Consider the following 16,702-nt stretch of genomic DNA (forward strand, 5'->3'; position numbering starts at 1 on the left):
GTCTTTTTAAAGAAATTGGCAGTACGTCCAACCGGCCTCACAACCCAGACCATGTGTAACCACGCCAGATCAGGACTTCCACATCCGGCTTCTTCACCCGCGGGATCGTCTGAGACCAGCCACCCAGACAGCTGATGAGACTGTGGGTTTGCACAACCGAAGAATTTCTGTACAAACTGTCAGAAACCGTCTCAGGGAAGCTCATCTGCATGCTCGTCTTCCTCACCAGGATCTTGACCTGACTGCAGTTCGGCATCGTAACTGACTTCAGTGGACTCACTTTCTATGGCCACTGGCACGCTGGAGAAGTGTGCTCTTCACGGATTAATCCCGGTTTCAACTGTACCGGGCAGATGGCAGACAGCGTGTGTGGCGTCGTGTGGGCGTGCAGTTTGCTGATGTCAACGCTGGGTACAGTGCCCCATGGTGAGGTTAATGTATGGGCAAGAATAAGCTACAGGCAACGAACACAATTGCATTTTATCATTTGGCAATTTGAATGCACAGAGATATCGTTACGAGATCCTGAGGCCAATTGTCGTGCTATTCATCCACCGCCATCACCTCATGTTTCAACATGATAATGCACGGCCTCATGTCGCGAGGATCTGTGACCAACATGTTCATACCTGTATTCCCAGTTGTGAAAGCCAGAGATTAGGGCCTAATGAATGAATTTCAATTGACTGATTTCCTTATGTGAAGTGGAACTCAGTAAAATTTGAAATTGTTGCATGTTGCGTTTTTATATTTTAGCTGTAACTGGTGTCACTGGTAGTTGGAAGCACTGGAAGCCACGGTCTGAGAAACATCTCAAACTCCTTGGGTCGTCTCGTAAATACTAACACAATAGAATAGGCCTCTCTTAGCAGACTCAACCACTCACAAGTGGTTTTCTGTGATGAACTGTATGAAATGAGGCATCTTGGATGCTCCATATCAGGGTTGGGGTCACTTCGAAGTCCCTCAATTCAGGAAGTGATTTGAATTTAAAATGTTCAAACTTTTTAAACAGGTTCTACTTGTCAATTTGTTGAGAGGTCATTGAAAATACATGACATTTTTGCCACAAAGTCAGAATTTTAGTTTACCTTAAATTCCGGACTATAAGCCGCAACTTTTTTTCCAGGGTTTGAACCTCGCGGCTTAAACAATGACGCGGCTAATATATGGATTTTTCCCTCTTTCAAATGTTTTTTCTCCAAAAAAGCACATTCTGTGACGTGCTCAGTTTTTTGGCGGCATGAAGCTTTCATTAGACCAATGAAATTGCCGAACGGGTTAAGGTCAAACAACTTTTTTGGTTACTGTCTAGATTAAATCAAGCGCTCTCAAACTTCCCATCATTCTGATTACGGTAGTTATTTTGTCACCCTCATCATGGCAAAGACACGGAGAAATGCATATGATGCAGCTTTCAAGTTGAAGGCGATTGATCTGGCTGTTGGAAAAGGAAATAGAGCTGCTGCACGGGAGCTTGGTCTTAATGAGTCGATGATAAGACGTTGGAAACAGCAGCGTGAGGAATTGACTCAGTGCAAAAAGACAACTAAAGCTTACTGCTAATTTTTTTTTTTTTTTACTAGCCGTGTTTCGTTAAAGCCTGTGTAAAGTTCATTTGTTTCAGTGTACCGGTAGGCACCTGCGGCTTAGACATGTGCGGCTTATTTATGTTCAAAATAAAAAGAAATAAAAAAATTCAGTGGGTGCGGCTTATATTCAGGTGCGCTTAATAGTCCAGAAATTATGGTACTTCTTGAATTGACTGTCTTCAATTTGGAATTGACCCAACCCTGCTCCATATCCACTGTTCTCAACTAACCCAGTCTTTGGTCTTTCCTCTTCTGCAGAGAAAGTCCGTGAGATTCAGGAGAAACTTGAAGCCTTCATAGAAGCTCTTCACAAGGAGAAGTAGAGCATCAGGTATCTGACTCTCAATGATCTCTTTGTAGATATCTCACATGTGCTACAGTACAATGACTATTAGTGGCCAGCATTGTACAGAAATGTCTCTAATATACCTCAATTATGTAAATACATACAGTACCAGTCAAAAGTTTGGACACACCTACTCATTCCAGAGTTTTTCCAGCGGTTAAGAGCATTGGGCAATTAAATGACAAGTTAATCAGTGGGTAATGAAAGTTTTTCTAAAATAAAAAGTGGGGGGACAAAAACAAAGTGCCCCCTCCCTAATCTTATAGTAGTAAATGCTCAGTCTGCCCTATGGCTCAGCTCAAACACTACATCATTCACGCACCTCTCTCTCTCCCCCCTCAGACAGATTCACCTCCTGAACTCCAGCGGTATCAGATATACATTTTAGAATGGGAAACAATTGTTATTGAATTGAAATTAATCAAACCGCATCGATTCGTTCCACTAATCAAATTGCACCAAATGTTTTCAAACTAAAAGTATCGTTCCTGTATCGGAGTCCATGTATCTAGATTCACATCCCTTAGCTTCTATTCAAATGATGCAGCTCAGTGCTGGTTCATAGTGTCACTGTCCCACCAGTAACGAGTGTTATGTTGAATAATTTGAACAATATTAGAAAATATACAGTAACCTATCTCACCCTTTGTCTTTTGCAGAAACCATTGGAAGCAAACCTGCGGAACACAGAAGCAATGCACTGATCAAAGAAAACAAATCCCCCCCCCCTCTGTAAATGACTACTCCCCCACCCCCACATCTGATTTTAATGTCTATGGCTTAGCTTACCGCTCCCCCTTACACACCTCACTGAAAAGAAAGGAGGGAAATGAACGGAAAGAAGGAGCCGCAGCACAGGGAAGAGAAGTGGAGTGTGTCGAACAGAGCCCTTTAAACGGAGCTGGGTCCGTTTATCAGCGTGGCGGAGCATAGAGCACTTTCTCAGATCTGGGTGGGCTCCCTATCACAGCCTCATGCCTTCTCCACAGGGCTTTAAAGGCCCTGGATGTGTTCACCAGACGTGTCCTCTTCACACAGCAATCCAACAACTGTCTCCTGCTTTGTTTTTTTTTTTGCTCGTCTTTTCACTTTTTTTGACACGGAAGACTAAGAGATGGGGAGGGAAAAAGACAAGCTTGAAGTCACACACCACCTGACTGACCGAGCGACATCTCATGTCTCTCTCTCTCTCTCTCTCTCTCTCTCTCTCTCTCTCTCTCTCTCTCTCTCTCTCTCTCTCTCTCTCTCTCTCTCTCTCTCTCTCTCTCTCTCTCATATAAATGAGGATGTTGTACAGGTTTTCTCTCTTCACACTTCCTTTCCTTTGGTTGGGAATGTGTTTAATTGGCTTCAGCACCCGTCAGAGGGTTGCTTCCCAAATTGCACCCTATTCCCTATGTAGTGCACGATTTTTGAATGCACTATTCTCCTGCCTAATGCTAGTCCTAACCATACCTGTAGCCCTAGCCCCAATTAGGACTTCTTAATGCTAACGCACTTTAGTTAGCCCAGTGGCTAGCTCTAGTCCAACTCTGCACTGGCAGCTTTTCGACGTCACTTAACCCCATAGTTCACACTGGTACAACAGTCAACCTCCATCCTCCCAAAACTCACATATATTAACAGTGGTTCATCTGTTCCACACAATATAATATAGATTTTTATTTCATCGAAGCAGACTTGATTTGAGAGTTATGTTTGCTATTGATAGTAAGTGTGCACGAGCCCACTAAGTACCTCTCTCTGTGACCTTCTGTGTGTGTGTGTGTGTGTGCGCCTCATCATCAGGAGTTTGTGATAGCATTTAATTCCACTACGGGACTAAGCAACCTCCTATACGATGTTCGTTCTGGAAAAGATCCAGCTTTGGTTTCGATTGGACTAGAATCCAGTTCAACCTGCAGTGGATGGAACCACATTGGTGGGGGAAAGACGCTAGTGTCCTCGCGCGATTCAAACGTGGTGATAAAGCACGGATTAGGTTCCTGGTACTGGACTCAACCACACTATCCTCCCCTCCTTTGACTCGTACTTTCACTGTTTCTGCCTCTGCTTCTCCATGATCTTCTGCCTCCTTATTCTCGCTCTTCTCTCTTCCTCTCCTGTCAAGCCCTCTCTTCTCCTCTGTCCACCTCATTCTCTCTCTCTTTTCTCTCTCTTTTCTCTCTCTTTTCTCTCTCTTTTCTCTCTCTTTTTCTCTTTCTCTCTCTTTCTGTCTCTTTTCTCTCTCTTTCTCTCTCTTTCTCTCTCTTTCTTTCTCTCTTTCTCTCTCTTTCTCTCTCTTTCTCTCCTTTGCTCCCGGCTCTAAAGCGTATCTCATGATAAGATGCACTAAAGGGGTTAGTTGCATTCTTAACCAAGCTCATTCATATGTGGGTATATATATATACCGTACATTGTGTACATGTAAAGTTAATACAAATCATGCATCTGTTATTGCTCATGGGAGGAATATCAGAGGTCAATGTGCTCGTAACAGTATATCCATCGGTTGGTTCAACACGTACAGTTCTCTTTTATGTTGTAGAATGAGGTGTTTGCATGGTATACCCCTTCAGATGTGCTTTATTTATTACAGATTTGATTGTGTTTAAGAAAATAAGTGAAAATCAAATTGACGTTAATAAAAATAGCATTTTCCATGAAGTTATGTCCATGTTCTGTTGACTACATCGGTCTACCTTCTGCTACCGCAGTGTTGTAGAAATGTTGAGGATGAGACAAACTAACACAAACCTCGGCCGAGCGCTGCGGGGTGGCCGTCTGATCGCCTCTGTCCCAGAACATCGGCTGTCGTTTTTGGTTCATTTTCCCAACGATTCTACATGTTGAACTATTAATACCCAGCAGGCAATCTTCTGCGCACGGCCGACGTTCTTGTTGGTCTGACCTTACTAAAGACTTTTAGTTTTTTCCTCTCAGACATAGTATGCATCCTCTTCAGCTGCAGAAATCCCCGTACACCCTCCTTCAGGTCTGTTTCTCATTTGTCGACATTGAGTAATGTAGAACTTGAATCGTAAAGAAAACAAAAAGTGGCTGGTGCTTGTTGGAGAGTAGATGAAATGACTTAAATGTCCACACCATTTGTATACAGCACTCTTCTTTAGACAGCTGTGTTTAGTGTGTCTTTGTTGCTCAAACCTACAGTTGAAGTCGGAAGTTTACATGCACCTTAGCCAAATGCATTTAAACTCAGTTTTTCACAATTCCTGACATTTAATCCTAGTAAACATTCCCTGTCTTATGTCAGTTAGGATCAACACTTTATTTTAAGAATGTGAAATGTCAGAATAATAGTAGAGTGATTTATTTCAGCTTTTATTTATTTCATCACATTCTCAGTGGATCAGAAGTTTACATACCCTCAATTAGTATTTGGTAGCATTGCCTTTAAATTGTTTAACTTGGGTCAAACATTTCAGGTAGCATTCCACAAGTTTCCCACAATAAGTTGGGTGAATTTTGGTTCATTCCTCCTGACAGAGCTGGTGTAACTGAGTCAGGTTTGTAGGCCTCCTTGCTCGCACACGCTTTTTCAGTTCTGCCCACAAATTTCCTATAGGATTGAGGTCAGGGCTTTGCGATGGCCACTCCAATACCTTGACGTTGTTGACCTTAAGCCATTTTGCCACAACTTTGGAAGTATGCTTGGAGTCATTGTCCATTTGGAAGACCTGTTTGTGACCAAGCTTTAACTTCCTGACTGATGTCTTGAGATGCTGCTTCAATATATCCACTTAACTTTTCTTTCTCGTGATGCTGTCTATTTTGTGAAGTGCACCAGTCCCTCCTGCAGCAAAGCACCCCCACAACATGATGCTGCCACCGCCGTGCTTCACGGTTGGGATGGTGTTCTTCGGTTTGCCAGCCTCCCCCTTTTTCCTCCTAACATAACGATGGTCATTATGGCCAAACAGTTCTATTTTTGTTTCATCAGACCAGAGGACATTTCTCCAAAAAGTACGATCTTTGTCCCCATGTGCAGTTACAAACCCTAGTCTGGCTTTTTTATGGCGGTTTTGGAGCAGTGGCTTCTTCCTTGCTGAGTGGCCTTTCAGCTTATGTCGATATAGGACTCGTTTTACTGTGGATATAGATACTTTTGTACCTGTTTCCTCCAGCATCTTCACAAGGTCCTTTGCTGTTGTTCTGGGATTGATTTGCACTTTTCGCACCAAAGTACGTTTATCTCTAGGAGACAGAATGCGTCTCCTTCCTGAGCGATATGACGGCTGCGTGGTCCCATGGTGTTTATACTTGCGTACTATGTTTGTACAGATGAATGTGGTACCTTCAGGCATTTGGAAATTCCTCCCAAGGATGAACCAGACCTGTGGAGGTCTACAGTTTTTTTTTGTTTTTTTTCTGAGGTCTTGGCTGATTTCCTTTGATTTCCACATGATGTCAAGCAAAGAGGCACTGAGTTTGGTAGGCCTTGAAATACATCCACAGGTTCACCTCCAATTGACTCAAATGATGTCAATTAGCCTATCAGAAGCTTCTAAAGCCATGACATAATTTTCTGGAATTTTCCAAGCTGTTTAAAGGCACAGTCAACTTAGTGTATGCACACTTCTGACCCACTGGAATTGTGATACAGTGAATAATAAGTGAAATAATCTGTCTGTAAACAATTGTTGGAAAAATGACTTGCGTCATGCACAAAGTAGATGTCCTAACTGACTTGCCAAAACTATAGTTTGTCAACAAGATATTTGTGGAGTGGTTGAAAAACAAGTTTTAATGACTCCAACCTAAGTGTATGTAAACTTCCGACTTCAACTGGATCTTGTCTTAAAGCTACAGTCCTGTATTTCGGTGCTGGTGACCTGTGTAATCGAGCCCTCGCTGCTCCTGGTCTGGCCCAACAGCCTGCGTGTCCAGGTCTCTCTCGACTCCTGGATGCGGCCCACCCTGAGGTAGTATGGGGGAGGGAGATGTGGGGAGGCAGGGAGCTGAGGTGTAAGGCCTGGCTGGCTGCTTAATAACAAAGGGGCTAGAGGTCCTCCACTCCTCTCCTCTTTCACAAGGACCTGGTTGTTACTGCATTTCCACGTCGCCAGGGGGCAAAGGGGGGCGGTGGTAGTGGGACGTAAGGGGCCTGCTCGCTGCCATCACCTGAGGGGGGCGTACACACAGCCGCGTTAACTGGCTTTATTTTTTTGATTTTTTTGCATTCGTGGGTGGCTATATACCCTGTTTGGAAAGAAGAAGAAGAAAAAAAACCTAACCTAATGACTCTGTACAGAGTCTCAGAAGAATGGGGAAAAAGTCAACCTCCAGACGAAAATGCCTTTGTGCTATCAGATAACCATGTTCAGAGGAGGGAGGGAGGACACACTATACAACTATTAGCATCTCCAAAGGCTGTCACGTTGACTAATAGTCGGCCACACAACGGCACAGTGGCTCAGTTTGTTTCCCCCCCCCATTATGCGCCTGACACAAAGGGGATGGAAGACTGGTAAAGACCTGTCAAATGTGCTACTGCAGCAGACGCTTACAAAGCTTCATTTCTCCTCTTCTCAAAAGAGTAGTCTTGTTGTTTTTTTTTTTTAATCCTCCCCTCACTCGCACCCCTCCCTCCCCTGCATTTTGGCGGGATAGGGAGGTCAGGGTGAGGGGTGGGTGTGGACAGCACTACTGTGAATGAGTCTTGGGGAGAAAGAGAGAAATTCAGAGGTTGTGGTTTCTGGCAGTTTGGGTCATGTTAGCATTTGTTTGCCGGCTTGTTGGAGAGGATTGCTTTGTTCCTCCTCTCTCTGTGTCCTAGGTTAGAGAGCGAAGGATGGAGATGGAGAGGCTGAGGGACAGGGTGGGAGAGAGCTTGTACCGAGAACCCCACACTCACAGTGGGCCGCCAATGGAAGGGAGATCAGGGAAGAGGTGTTGAGAGAACTGCCATCTGCTTTTAAGGGGTCCATTCAAGACTTCAAATCCCCAAAACTATGTTTGTCAAGTTTTAGTGTTTGACCTCAGAATTGAAAAATGTGCATATCTGCTATTAGAGTATTTTTTTTAATATATATATATATATATATATATATATATATATATTTTTTTTTTTTTACTGATTGGAATCAAACACTTTAGCAAGTGTATGTGTCACTTTTCAATTGGACAGTAAGTATTTAATTTATTTGCACCCTTGCAGGCAAACTGACAGTCTGTATCTTATCAGACAGTGGGCTGAAGAGAAGCAACAGGCTCTATTCTCCATTTTCAGCAACAAACACTTTACTGTCCCCAGGGCCCAGTGCTTTCTGTGCAGGGGAGAAAAGATGTCACAATTGGCTATTGTGCTCATTATGTCCCAGGCATCTTCCCATTGCGCTGTGGGGTCTATTCCAACGCTGAATTGGGCCCATGGGGATTTCGGCCAAGTCACCGAGGTCAGCGACCCTACACACACACACACACACACACAGTATCCTATCACCACTGTCTTCAGATTCTGGGTAAGCTATAAACTACTCTTAATGCCTAGACTTTATATTTGACCATCCGATGGGTGCGTTGTAAAAACAGTGAACCCGTGTGAATCCTGTGTGTGTGTGCCTGACACTGATAGCACAAGGGTGGCAGTGTATAACGCAGGGTGTATCTCTGCCACATTTCTTCTCACCATTCATTCCTATGAGCCGGATGAAAAGGAGGGAAAGAAATCCATAAAATGACCTCACCGTCTCGCGGCAGGGAAAGCCATAAATGAATTAGCGCTTTGTGAGGGAAATGGGTCCGTTTAATGGATTCCCAATGGCTGATCTATATTTCTGCCTTAATCTCTCCGCGGACCGCTGTTATCCACTCTCACGCACAGGGTCGCCCCCCCCCCCCCCCCCAACGCACAAAACACCGGGCTTGTTCACCCTTTTCAATAGCCACGCTAACACACTGTTAGAATTCAATTAACGAGACACCCGCCGTCTACCAGGATAGAGGGTAAACAGTAATATCAAAACGGACCCAATGCAACACATTCAAACGGCAGGGATTGGAAGGGAGAAAGACTGCTCATGACAGGGACCAGGGACTTTCATGTGTTGATAAGGAGTTGCCATGGAAAAAACACATCACCACACAAAGTGTTTCTTAAAGCGAGAGGAGAAAGCGAGGGCTGGCCTGAGCTTTTTAGTTCATGTGGTAACGAGTTTGCATGGACTTAGAGGGATTACGACCGGCATTCATGGAAACCCGGGGGCCAGCAGGTGAGGTCTAGGCTCAGCTAGCTCATCCTTTAGGTAAACTGCTCTGGTGGGGCTGGCGTTGCCAGGTTTGGAGGATGGGGTGGGTTGCCATGTCCAGGCTGCGTTGCCAGGATGAAAGTGTATCTGTGTCCACAGTGGCGGGAGGGAGGCAGTAGGCTGATCCCTCCCGGTAGAGTTGCTCTGACGGGGCCAGCACTTGTCCCAGGATGGGGACACTGAGGACCCACTTTCACTGTCTAAGTGGCATAGTGTGGCCACAGCAAAAAGGGTCTGGCGACATTACTTGACTGGCCAGAATGGTATCTTAGCAGGCTCTAAAACCTTATGCAAACAGGGGGACTCGGAGTGAATACAGGCTCAATGCTAGGGTTCTCTGACCGGCTTCTATAGTATGGCAGCGTTGACATGGGGTAAAGTCGAGTAGAGATGACAGCTCGGCTGGTAAAGTGAACAATGCCAAACACTCTTTTTGTGTCCTTTTAGGAAATGCTGAGCTGATTTAGATGGAACTGATACTCTTAATTGGCTTTGCATTTCTAAATGGACTGGTGTGTTATCTGTTTTTGCCAGGAACTGTCAAGCATAAAAAAGACGACCTTTCATTGAGAGAATGGGAAGCTTTTTTCTCTGAGACTAGGATAAATCGGAGCCATGTGGCCATGGCCGAAATCTGGCTTGCCTACTTACTTAAACTACATACTGTGTACTAATCGTACTCCGTACTATTTAGAGCGTACTGTTTTTAGTAAAAACATGTGCAGTACCCATCAAATATCAGCATACTAGGCTCATCCTGCTGAGAATGCTTCATTAAATGCGTTGATTCCCGCCGTTCATACATTTTCGTACTGCGCGTTGTCAGCTGTTGTCAGACGCACGTGGGTCTCGAAAGACTATTCTCTTCCTCAATAGCGTGCAGCGAATTCTACTAGATGAAATGCCGAAATGAGTATGATATCCTGGCCTTGAAAGCGTTGTAAATGTTTCAAATTTCACGTACTATAAACTACTATTTAGAACGCAAGTACGGGTATTCTGATATGTCCGCTATGTGTCTTGAGAATGGTGTTTCCTCGACTTCTGTTTCTGTGAAATTGTGAATATGGCTATTGTACATTTACAATTTATTTCCCTTGGTTACATTGAATTTGTGATTTACTTTTGTGCATGTTCTCATTTAAGAATCTGTTATTATACATTAGTACATTACTGTTGTCTATTTGATGAATACATATCACTAACTGTGAGTAATGCGGTCTGTTCTTTTTATCAGTCTTAGGCCATGAGTATTGAATCAGAGTGTCTGTCTGGACTTACTTGGTTGAGCATACAGCAAGAAATAACATAAACCACATACACACAGGCATCTCTGACTGACCCTTCACTGCGAATCAATGGGTCATATACAATCTTTCCATGACATTGACTGACCAGGTGAAAGCTATGATCCATTTTTACATTTTCAGAAGACGCATACATTTTTTTTGGTACTTTATCCTATACTGTTCCCCTGTGGGAACCAAACACACAACCCAGATGTTGCAAGTGCCATGCGCTACCAACTGAGCCACACTGGACACCATAGAGTGGTGCACAATTGGCCCAGTGTCGTCCGGGTTTGGCCGGGGAGATTCAGGGTTTAAGTACTGTAGTAGAGCGGCTTGGTGGATCATGTTTCGGAGGACGTATGACTCAACCTTCTCCCGAGCCTGTTGGGGAGTTGCAGCAATGAGAAAAGATCGTAACTACCAATTGGGGAGAAAAAAGGGGGGAAATTCACAAAAAAAAGAATGGTCCACCACTCAAAGGATATCCAGCCAACTTGACATAACTGGTAAGAATTTGGGTCAACATCCCGATGGAACTCTTTCGACACCTTGTAGAGTCCATGCCCCATCGAATTGAGGCTGTTCTGAGGGCAAAAGGGAGTGCAACTCAATATTAGATGGTTTGGACACACAATCTGGTACATTTTCCCCAGAAATCCCGGTTGGAAGATTCCTGGAATCAGGAGTAAATAAGCAAGAAATCTGAAATCCTCCAACCAAGATTTCCTGAAGACCTGTCTTTTTTTTTTTTTGAAAGTTACTGGAATTCTGCAATCCTTCATACAAATAAAAGTCTGATCTGATCCAATGTTGGGATTCAGACAGTACCTTATTGTCTCGCGAAGACTATCTCCCCTGCCCCCTCTCCGGCCTTCACATGCCCCTTCTTAGACCAGGGCGTCCCTTAGCTTCCTCAAATATTGAGTCTGTCTTGGGGCAAGCAGTTACACTGCCTGTTGTGGTTGACAGTTGCAGGCTAACGGCTTTGTCCCTATTGTCCAGGATGGGTGCATGGCCCCTTGGCCTCTCCAAGCCAGAACCTGCCCTCCGAAACCAGGGGAGAGGGTGTGTGTGTGTTTACTGCATACACCATGTGTGTGCGCGCGCATCCATCTGGGTGTGTGTGTTGTCACTATGTCTCTGTTTCCCCTATCACTGTGATCCTGTGCTCAGGAATGTTTGCTCTGACACTACAGATCAACTGTAGTCCCGTCTCCCTGCATCTCCCCTCTCCAGCCTCAAGTCAAACAGACACTGCCCTGGCGAGAGCCGAGAGGAGGCCCCTTTATCTCCCAGACGTGGCTCTTCCTTTAAGAAGAGGAAGGTAAATAATGACGGGGCTTTAATAGGTGGATAATGTGGTCTCCGGGTGCAGAGGCTGACAGGGACTGTGCAAACAGGCCCATCCTCTGACCAGGGGGATACAGCACGTTCCCTCTACACTGACCAAAGAGATCTGACTGCGGGGAGATTTTAAAGATCTGAAACACACACATTCTGGGCTTTCATCTGAAACATACACACACAGAATGAAAGATGAAGAGTTTGGTCTTTGTATTGGTTTTGTTGGTTGAGGTGAGACTGTGTGACTGGCACAGTGGGATTCTATTGCTCATAGAGGGCTTGTGATGAGAAATTCATACTCAAATAAAGGCAAAATAAATTGCAGTTCAGTTTATTCATTCAAACTTTATCCGTTTTGTGCATTGTTCTGTAGTAACCTGTTTGGGCCAGTTTACCAGACACAGATTAAGCCTAGTCCTAGACTAAAATGAATGTTCAAAGGAGATTCTCCATCGAAAGTGCTTCCTAGTCCAAGACTAGTCTTAATCTGAGTCAAGGAAACTAGCCCTTAAAGTTTTACTATCTCCCATGCTAGCAGATAATAGAGGAGGGGCATTGACCTGGTTTGTTAACTGCCCATAGACACTGGGTAAAGGCATTGTCAGTGGTGAACTGTTGCCTTGTCTTAGTCCTGAAAATACACTCTGACAATCTTATCATGTTGATGCTGTGGAATGACTTGTAACCATTGTAAATAAGAATTTGTTCTTAACTGGCTAGCGTAGTTAAATAAAAATACATTTAAAAAATGTTTTTAAATAAACTGATCCATCAATCAGTCAGTCGATTGGCACCTTGGAGTTAAATATCTTTCTTGCTCTCGTGCATTCTGTCACGTATACACACACACACACACACACCTCTAGGCTGGACACATTCATCATGACCTGACTGTCTCCAGATAAGCGGTCTTCTTTGGGTCGACGTTTCCACTAGTTCCACCTCGACACACCCTGACCTCCAGCGTAGTGTTGAGTTTCCCTGCACAGGCCTCTCTCTTCCCCTGTTAAATGTTGACCTCTTGACAATCCTACTCCCCTCACCCCCTGACCATTCCCTCTCCAAACACACACACACACACCTTTTACTCTCTCTAGTCTGCTCCACGCCTGTCAAGATGAGCCCCCCCACCCCCCTCCTCATAAACACACACACACACCCCCGACAGGCACAAAATTCTTCTGAGGTCTCCAGGGACCAATTAAGAGTGTCTACCTGCCTGAGGCCGCCTACCCCTCCCCCTCCACCTAACACGCACCAGCCACCCAGACAGAGAGAGGTGAGGGGTTAGTGAGGGCCATAGGTCAATACAGTCTAAATTGGGCGGTCAGGACTCAGGACAGCTGCAGACTGGGGGAGACAGGCTCAGGAACATACTGCAGGCCATGAGGATTGGGGACAAGATTATAGGAGCCCTAAGATATGACATTTATTACAGGCCGCATACACTTAGTTACTAGTGAAAGTCTCCACACCCCTTGCACAGTCTTCACAAAAATCGAATTGAATACGTTTTTAGATGACATTTTAAGGCAGTATAATGTGAAAACTGTGCAAGGAGTGTGACCCCTTTCATTAGGCCCTGTATGCAAACACACACATACAAAACAAGGTAAAGGCATTTTACCAATACTCAGTCAACACACGTCGTCATCCCAGCCAGGAAAGGCCACGGTTTCCGTTATTTCTGTATTATACAGGTAGGCCCACATCAGATAGGCATTGCCCATGTTAGTGAACAGAGAGACCATCAAAGGCTCCCTACTAACTTTGTTACTTAATACCTTTTATCTATCACACGTACCAAATACTAAATAAATATACAGTACCAGTCAAAGGTTTGGACACACCTACTCATTCATGGGTTTTTCTTCATTTTGAGTATTTTCTACATTGTAGAATAATAGTGAAGACATCAAAACCATGAAATAACACATGGAATCATGTAGTAACCAAAAAGGTGTTAAACAAACCAAAATATATTTCAGATTCTTCAAAGTAGCAACCCTTTGCCTTGATGACAGCTTTGCACACGCTTGGCATTCTCTCAACCGACTTCACCTGGAATGCATTTCCAACAGTCTTGAAGGAGTTTCCACATATGCTGAGAACTTGTTGGCTGCTTTTCCTTCACTCTGCCGTCCAATTCATCCCAAATCATCTCAATTGGGCTGAGGTCGGGTGTTTGGAGACCAGGTAATCTGATGCAGCACTCCATCACTCCTTGGTCAAATAGCCCTTACACAGCCTAGAGGTGTGTTGGGGCATTGTCCTGTTGAAAAACAAATGATAGTCCCACTAAGCCCAAACCAGATGGGATGGCGTATCGCTGTGTTGTAGCAATGCTGGTTAAGTGTGCCTTGAATTCTAAATAAATCACTGATAGTCACCAGCAAAGCACCCCCACACTATTACACCTCTTTCTCCATGCTTAACGGTGGGAACCACACATGCGGAGATCACCCGTTCACCTACTTTTCATCTCACAAAGACACGGCGGTTGGAACCAAAAATCTCAAATTTGGACTCATCAGACCAAAGGACAGATTTCCACCGGTCTAATGTCCATTGCTCGTGTTTCTTGGCCCATGCAAGTCTTTTCTTCTTATTGGTGTCCTTCAGTAGTGGTTTCTTTGCAGCAATTCAACCCCCGAAGGCCTGATTCACGCAGTCTCCTCTGAACAGTTGATGTTGAGATGTGTCTGTTACTTGAACTCTGTGAAGAATTTATTTGGTCTGCAATTTCTAATGAACGTATCCTCTGCAGCAGAGGTAACTCTGGGTCTTCCTTTCCTGTGGCGGTCCTCATGAGAGCCAGTTTCATCATAGCGCTTGATGGTTTTTGTGACTGCACTTGAAGAAACTTGAAAAGTTCTTGAAATGTTCTGTATTTACTGGCCATCTCTTAAAGTGATGATAGACTGTTGTTACTCTTTGCTTATTTGAGCTGTTCTTGCCATAATATGGACTTAGCCCTATTTGGTAAAAGACCATCTTCTGTATACCACCCCTACCTTGTCACAACACAACTGATTGGCTCAAACGCATTAAGAAGGAAAGAAATTCCACAAATGAACTTTTAACAAGGCACGCCTGTTAATTGAAATGCATTCCAGGTGACTACCTCATGAAGCTGGTTGAGAGAATGCCAAAAGTGTGCAAAGCTGTCATCAAGGCAAAGTGTGGCTACTTTTAACAATCTCAAATATAAAATATATTTGGATTTGTTTAACATTTTTTTGGTTACTATATGATTCCAGGTGTTATTTCCTATTTTTGATGTCTTCACTATTATTCTACAATGTAGAAAATTGTCAAAATAAAGAAAAACCCTTGACTGAGTAGGTGTCCAAACTTTTGACTGGTACTGTATACCAGTTACCAATGTAATTTGATCAACTTTGCTATTTCCCTAGGACTATAACTGAAGGAAATCCGCTTGAAACAATGGCTCTGCAAGTGTGGAGAGGTTATTCTCCACTGCTGGCCTGCTCTCCAAGCATGAGCCTGAAGCCACAGACTGGCCAAACTCGTGTTTCTAAAATTCAAAGGCACTAATAAGTAATTTTTCGTTTAATTTAATTATAAGTCACAGCCTATATGCGCAATTTAAACACTGTAAGGATTTAACGCAACAAAATGTTTAAGTGCTGTGCTCTTTATGTCCCTACCGGCCTATGCTTCACAATATATTTCTTTGTTGGCTATAGCCTTGAAATAATTGAAATAATAAAGCCTAAATAATTCATTTTCAGTAGTCACAAAAATAGATGGGTTTTGGTTAGATTGCGATTTTAATGAATGGACTCATTTTCTTCCTGTGAGCTTGGAGTGTTTTTTAGCACTCATGAGCAGGATTTCCAACTGCTCAACTCTGCTCACATGCTCTGCTGGATACCATTCCATCACTGGTAAATTCCATCACTGGTAAATGTGTATTGTAGCTTTCTGTTCAATCCCACCCTGTTGGTCAGTGTATCAGGACATCAAAGCTCCCAGCTCAGTGGTGAAGACATAGGAAGGAGGATAAGACTACTGAGGCTAGACAACAAAACTAAGCCCAACCTGAAAGAGTAGTGAAGGACAGAGAGGGCCCAGTAATATGGGATCATCCCTGCTGTAATACCGCCCTACTGCCCCCCCCCCCCCACCGCCCCCACAAAGAAAGCCAGTCAGGCCGGTGGTGGTGGTCATTCTCTGACCACGTATCCATGCCAACCCTGCTCTAACCCATTCCCTCCTATCCTTCCCACATCGCCACCGAGGGTCCGGAGCCCTCTGCCCTCTTTTATTCCCCACATATTATAATCTGCTGGATTAGAGCCAGTGCTGCTTTGTCTCCGGACGTGTCCAAACATGGTAGGAGGTCAGAGGTCGCTTTGGCTGCTGGCCTTGGCCCTTGGTGGCCCCCGGGTGAGAGGGCGTCCCGGGAGCATCAGGGCGTAGTAGGGATCCAGCGAGGGCAGGGGGCCTCATAGCTGGGTTCTCTCTCCGTGGCAGGTCCAGTCTGTAATGTGCTCAGAGGCTGGTCTAGGCCCGGCTGGCTTTGTCCAGCTGCCCTCTCAAAGGCCTGGCGCTGAATGGGAGGGCAGGAAAAGGTCAGACTGGCCGCAGCGCTCCACTGCCTTTGAAATGCCATAGATACCCCCTCCTCGGCCCTCACGCTCCTCGCCCTCCGCCCTGCCCTGCTCCGGTCCACTCTGCAACGACAGTATCCATGGACACTAGTTGTTACAAACACGATGGACAATAGTTACTTCACATATAGTAACATTGGTGTGTGTCCATCAGCAAAAAATAACAAAAACGTATCATTCTTATGACAGAAGGAAAATCAAAATGGGTTTATATTGGATTCACGGTCTGTACAGGACATAAATA

At 44.5% G+C, this 16,702-nt stretch overlaps 1 protein-coding gene across 11 annotated transcripts in view; it reads left to right on the forward strand.

The window, feature by feature from the left end:
• The window catches only part of LOC115157980 (dynamin-like 120 kDa protein, mitochondrial), a 60,385-nt gene extending 55,801 nt beyond the window's left edge, over window positions 1-4,584 (forward strand). For all 11 annotated transcript variants that reach the window (XM_029706391.1, XM_029706393.1, XM_029706396.1 and 8 more), the window contains 2 exons: window positions 1,851-1,923; window positions 2,598-4,584. In XM_029706391.1, the coding sequence (XP_029562251.1) occupies window positions 1,851-1,915 (65 nt within the window). In that variant the 3' untranslated portion in view covers window positions 1,916-1,923; window positions 2,598-4,584. The remainder of the gene's footprint in view (window positions 1-1,850; window positions 1,924-2,597) is intronic.
• Window positions 4,585-16,702: the final 12,118 nt, after the last annotated feature.

The sequence above is a fragment of the Salmo trutta genome, chromosome 22 (assembly GCF_901001165.1).
Source record: "Salmo trutta chromosome 22, fSalTru1.1, whole genome shotgun sequence".
In the NCBI taxonomy this organism is placed as follows: Eukaryota; Metazoa; Chordata; class Actinopteri; order Salmoniformes; family Salmonidae; genus Salmo; species Salmo trutta.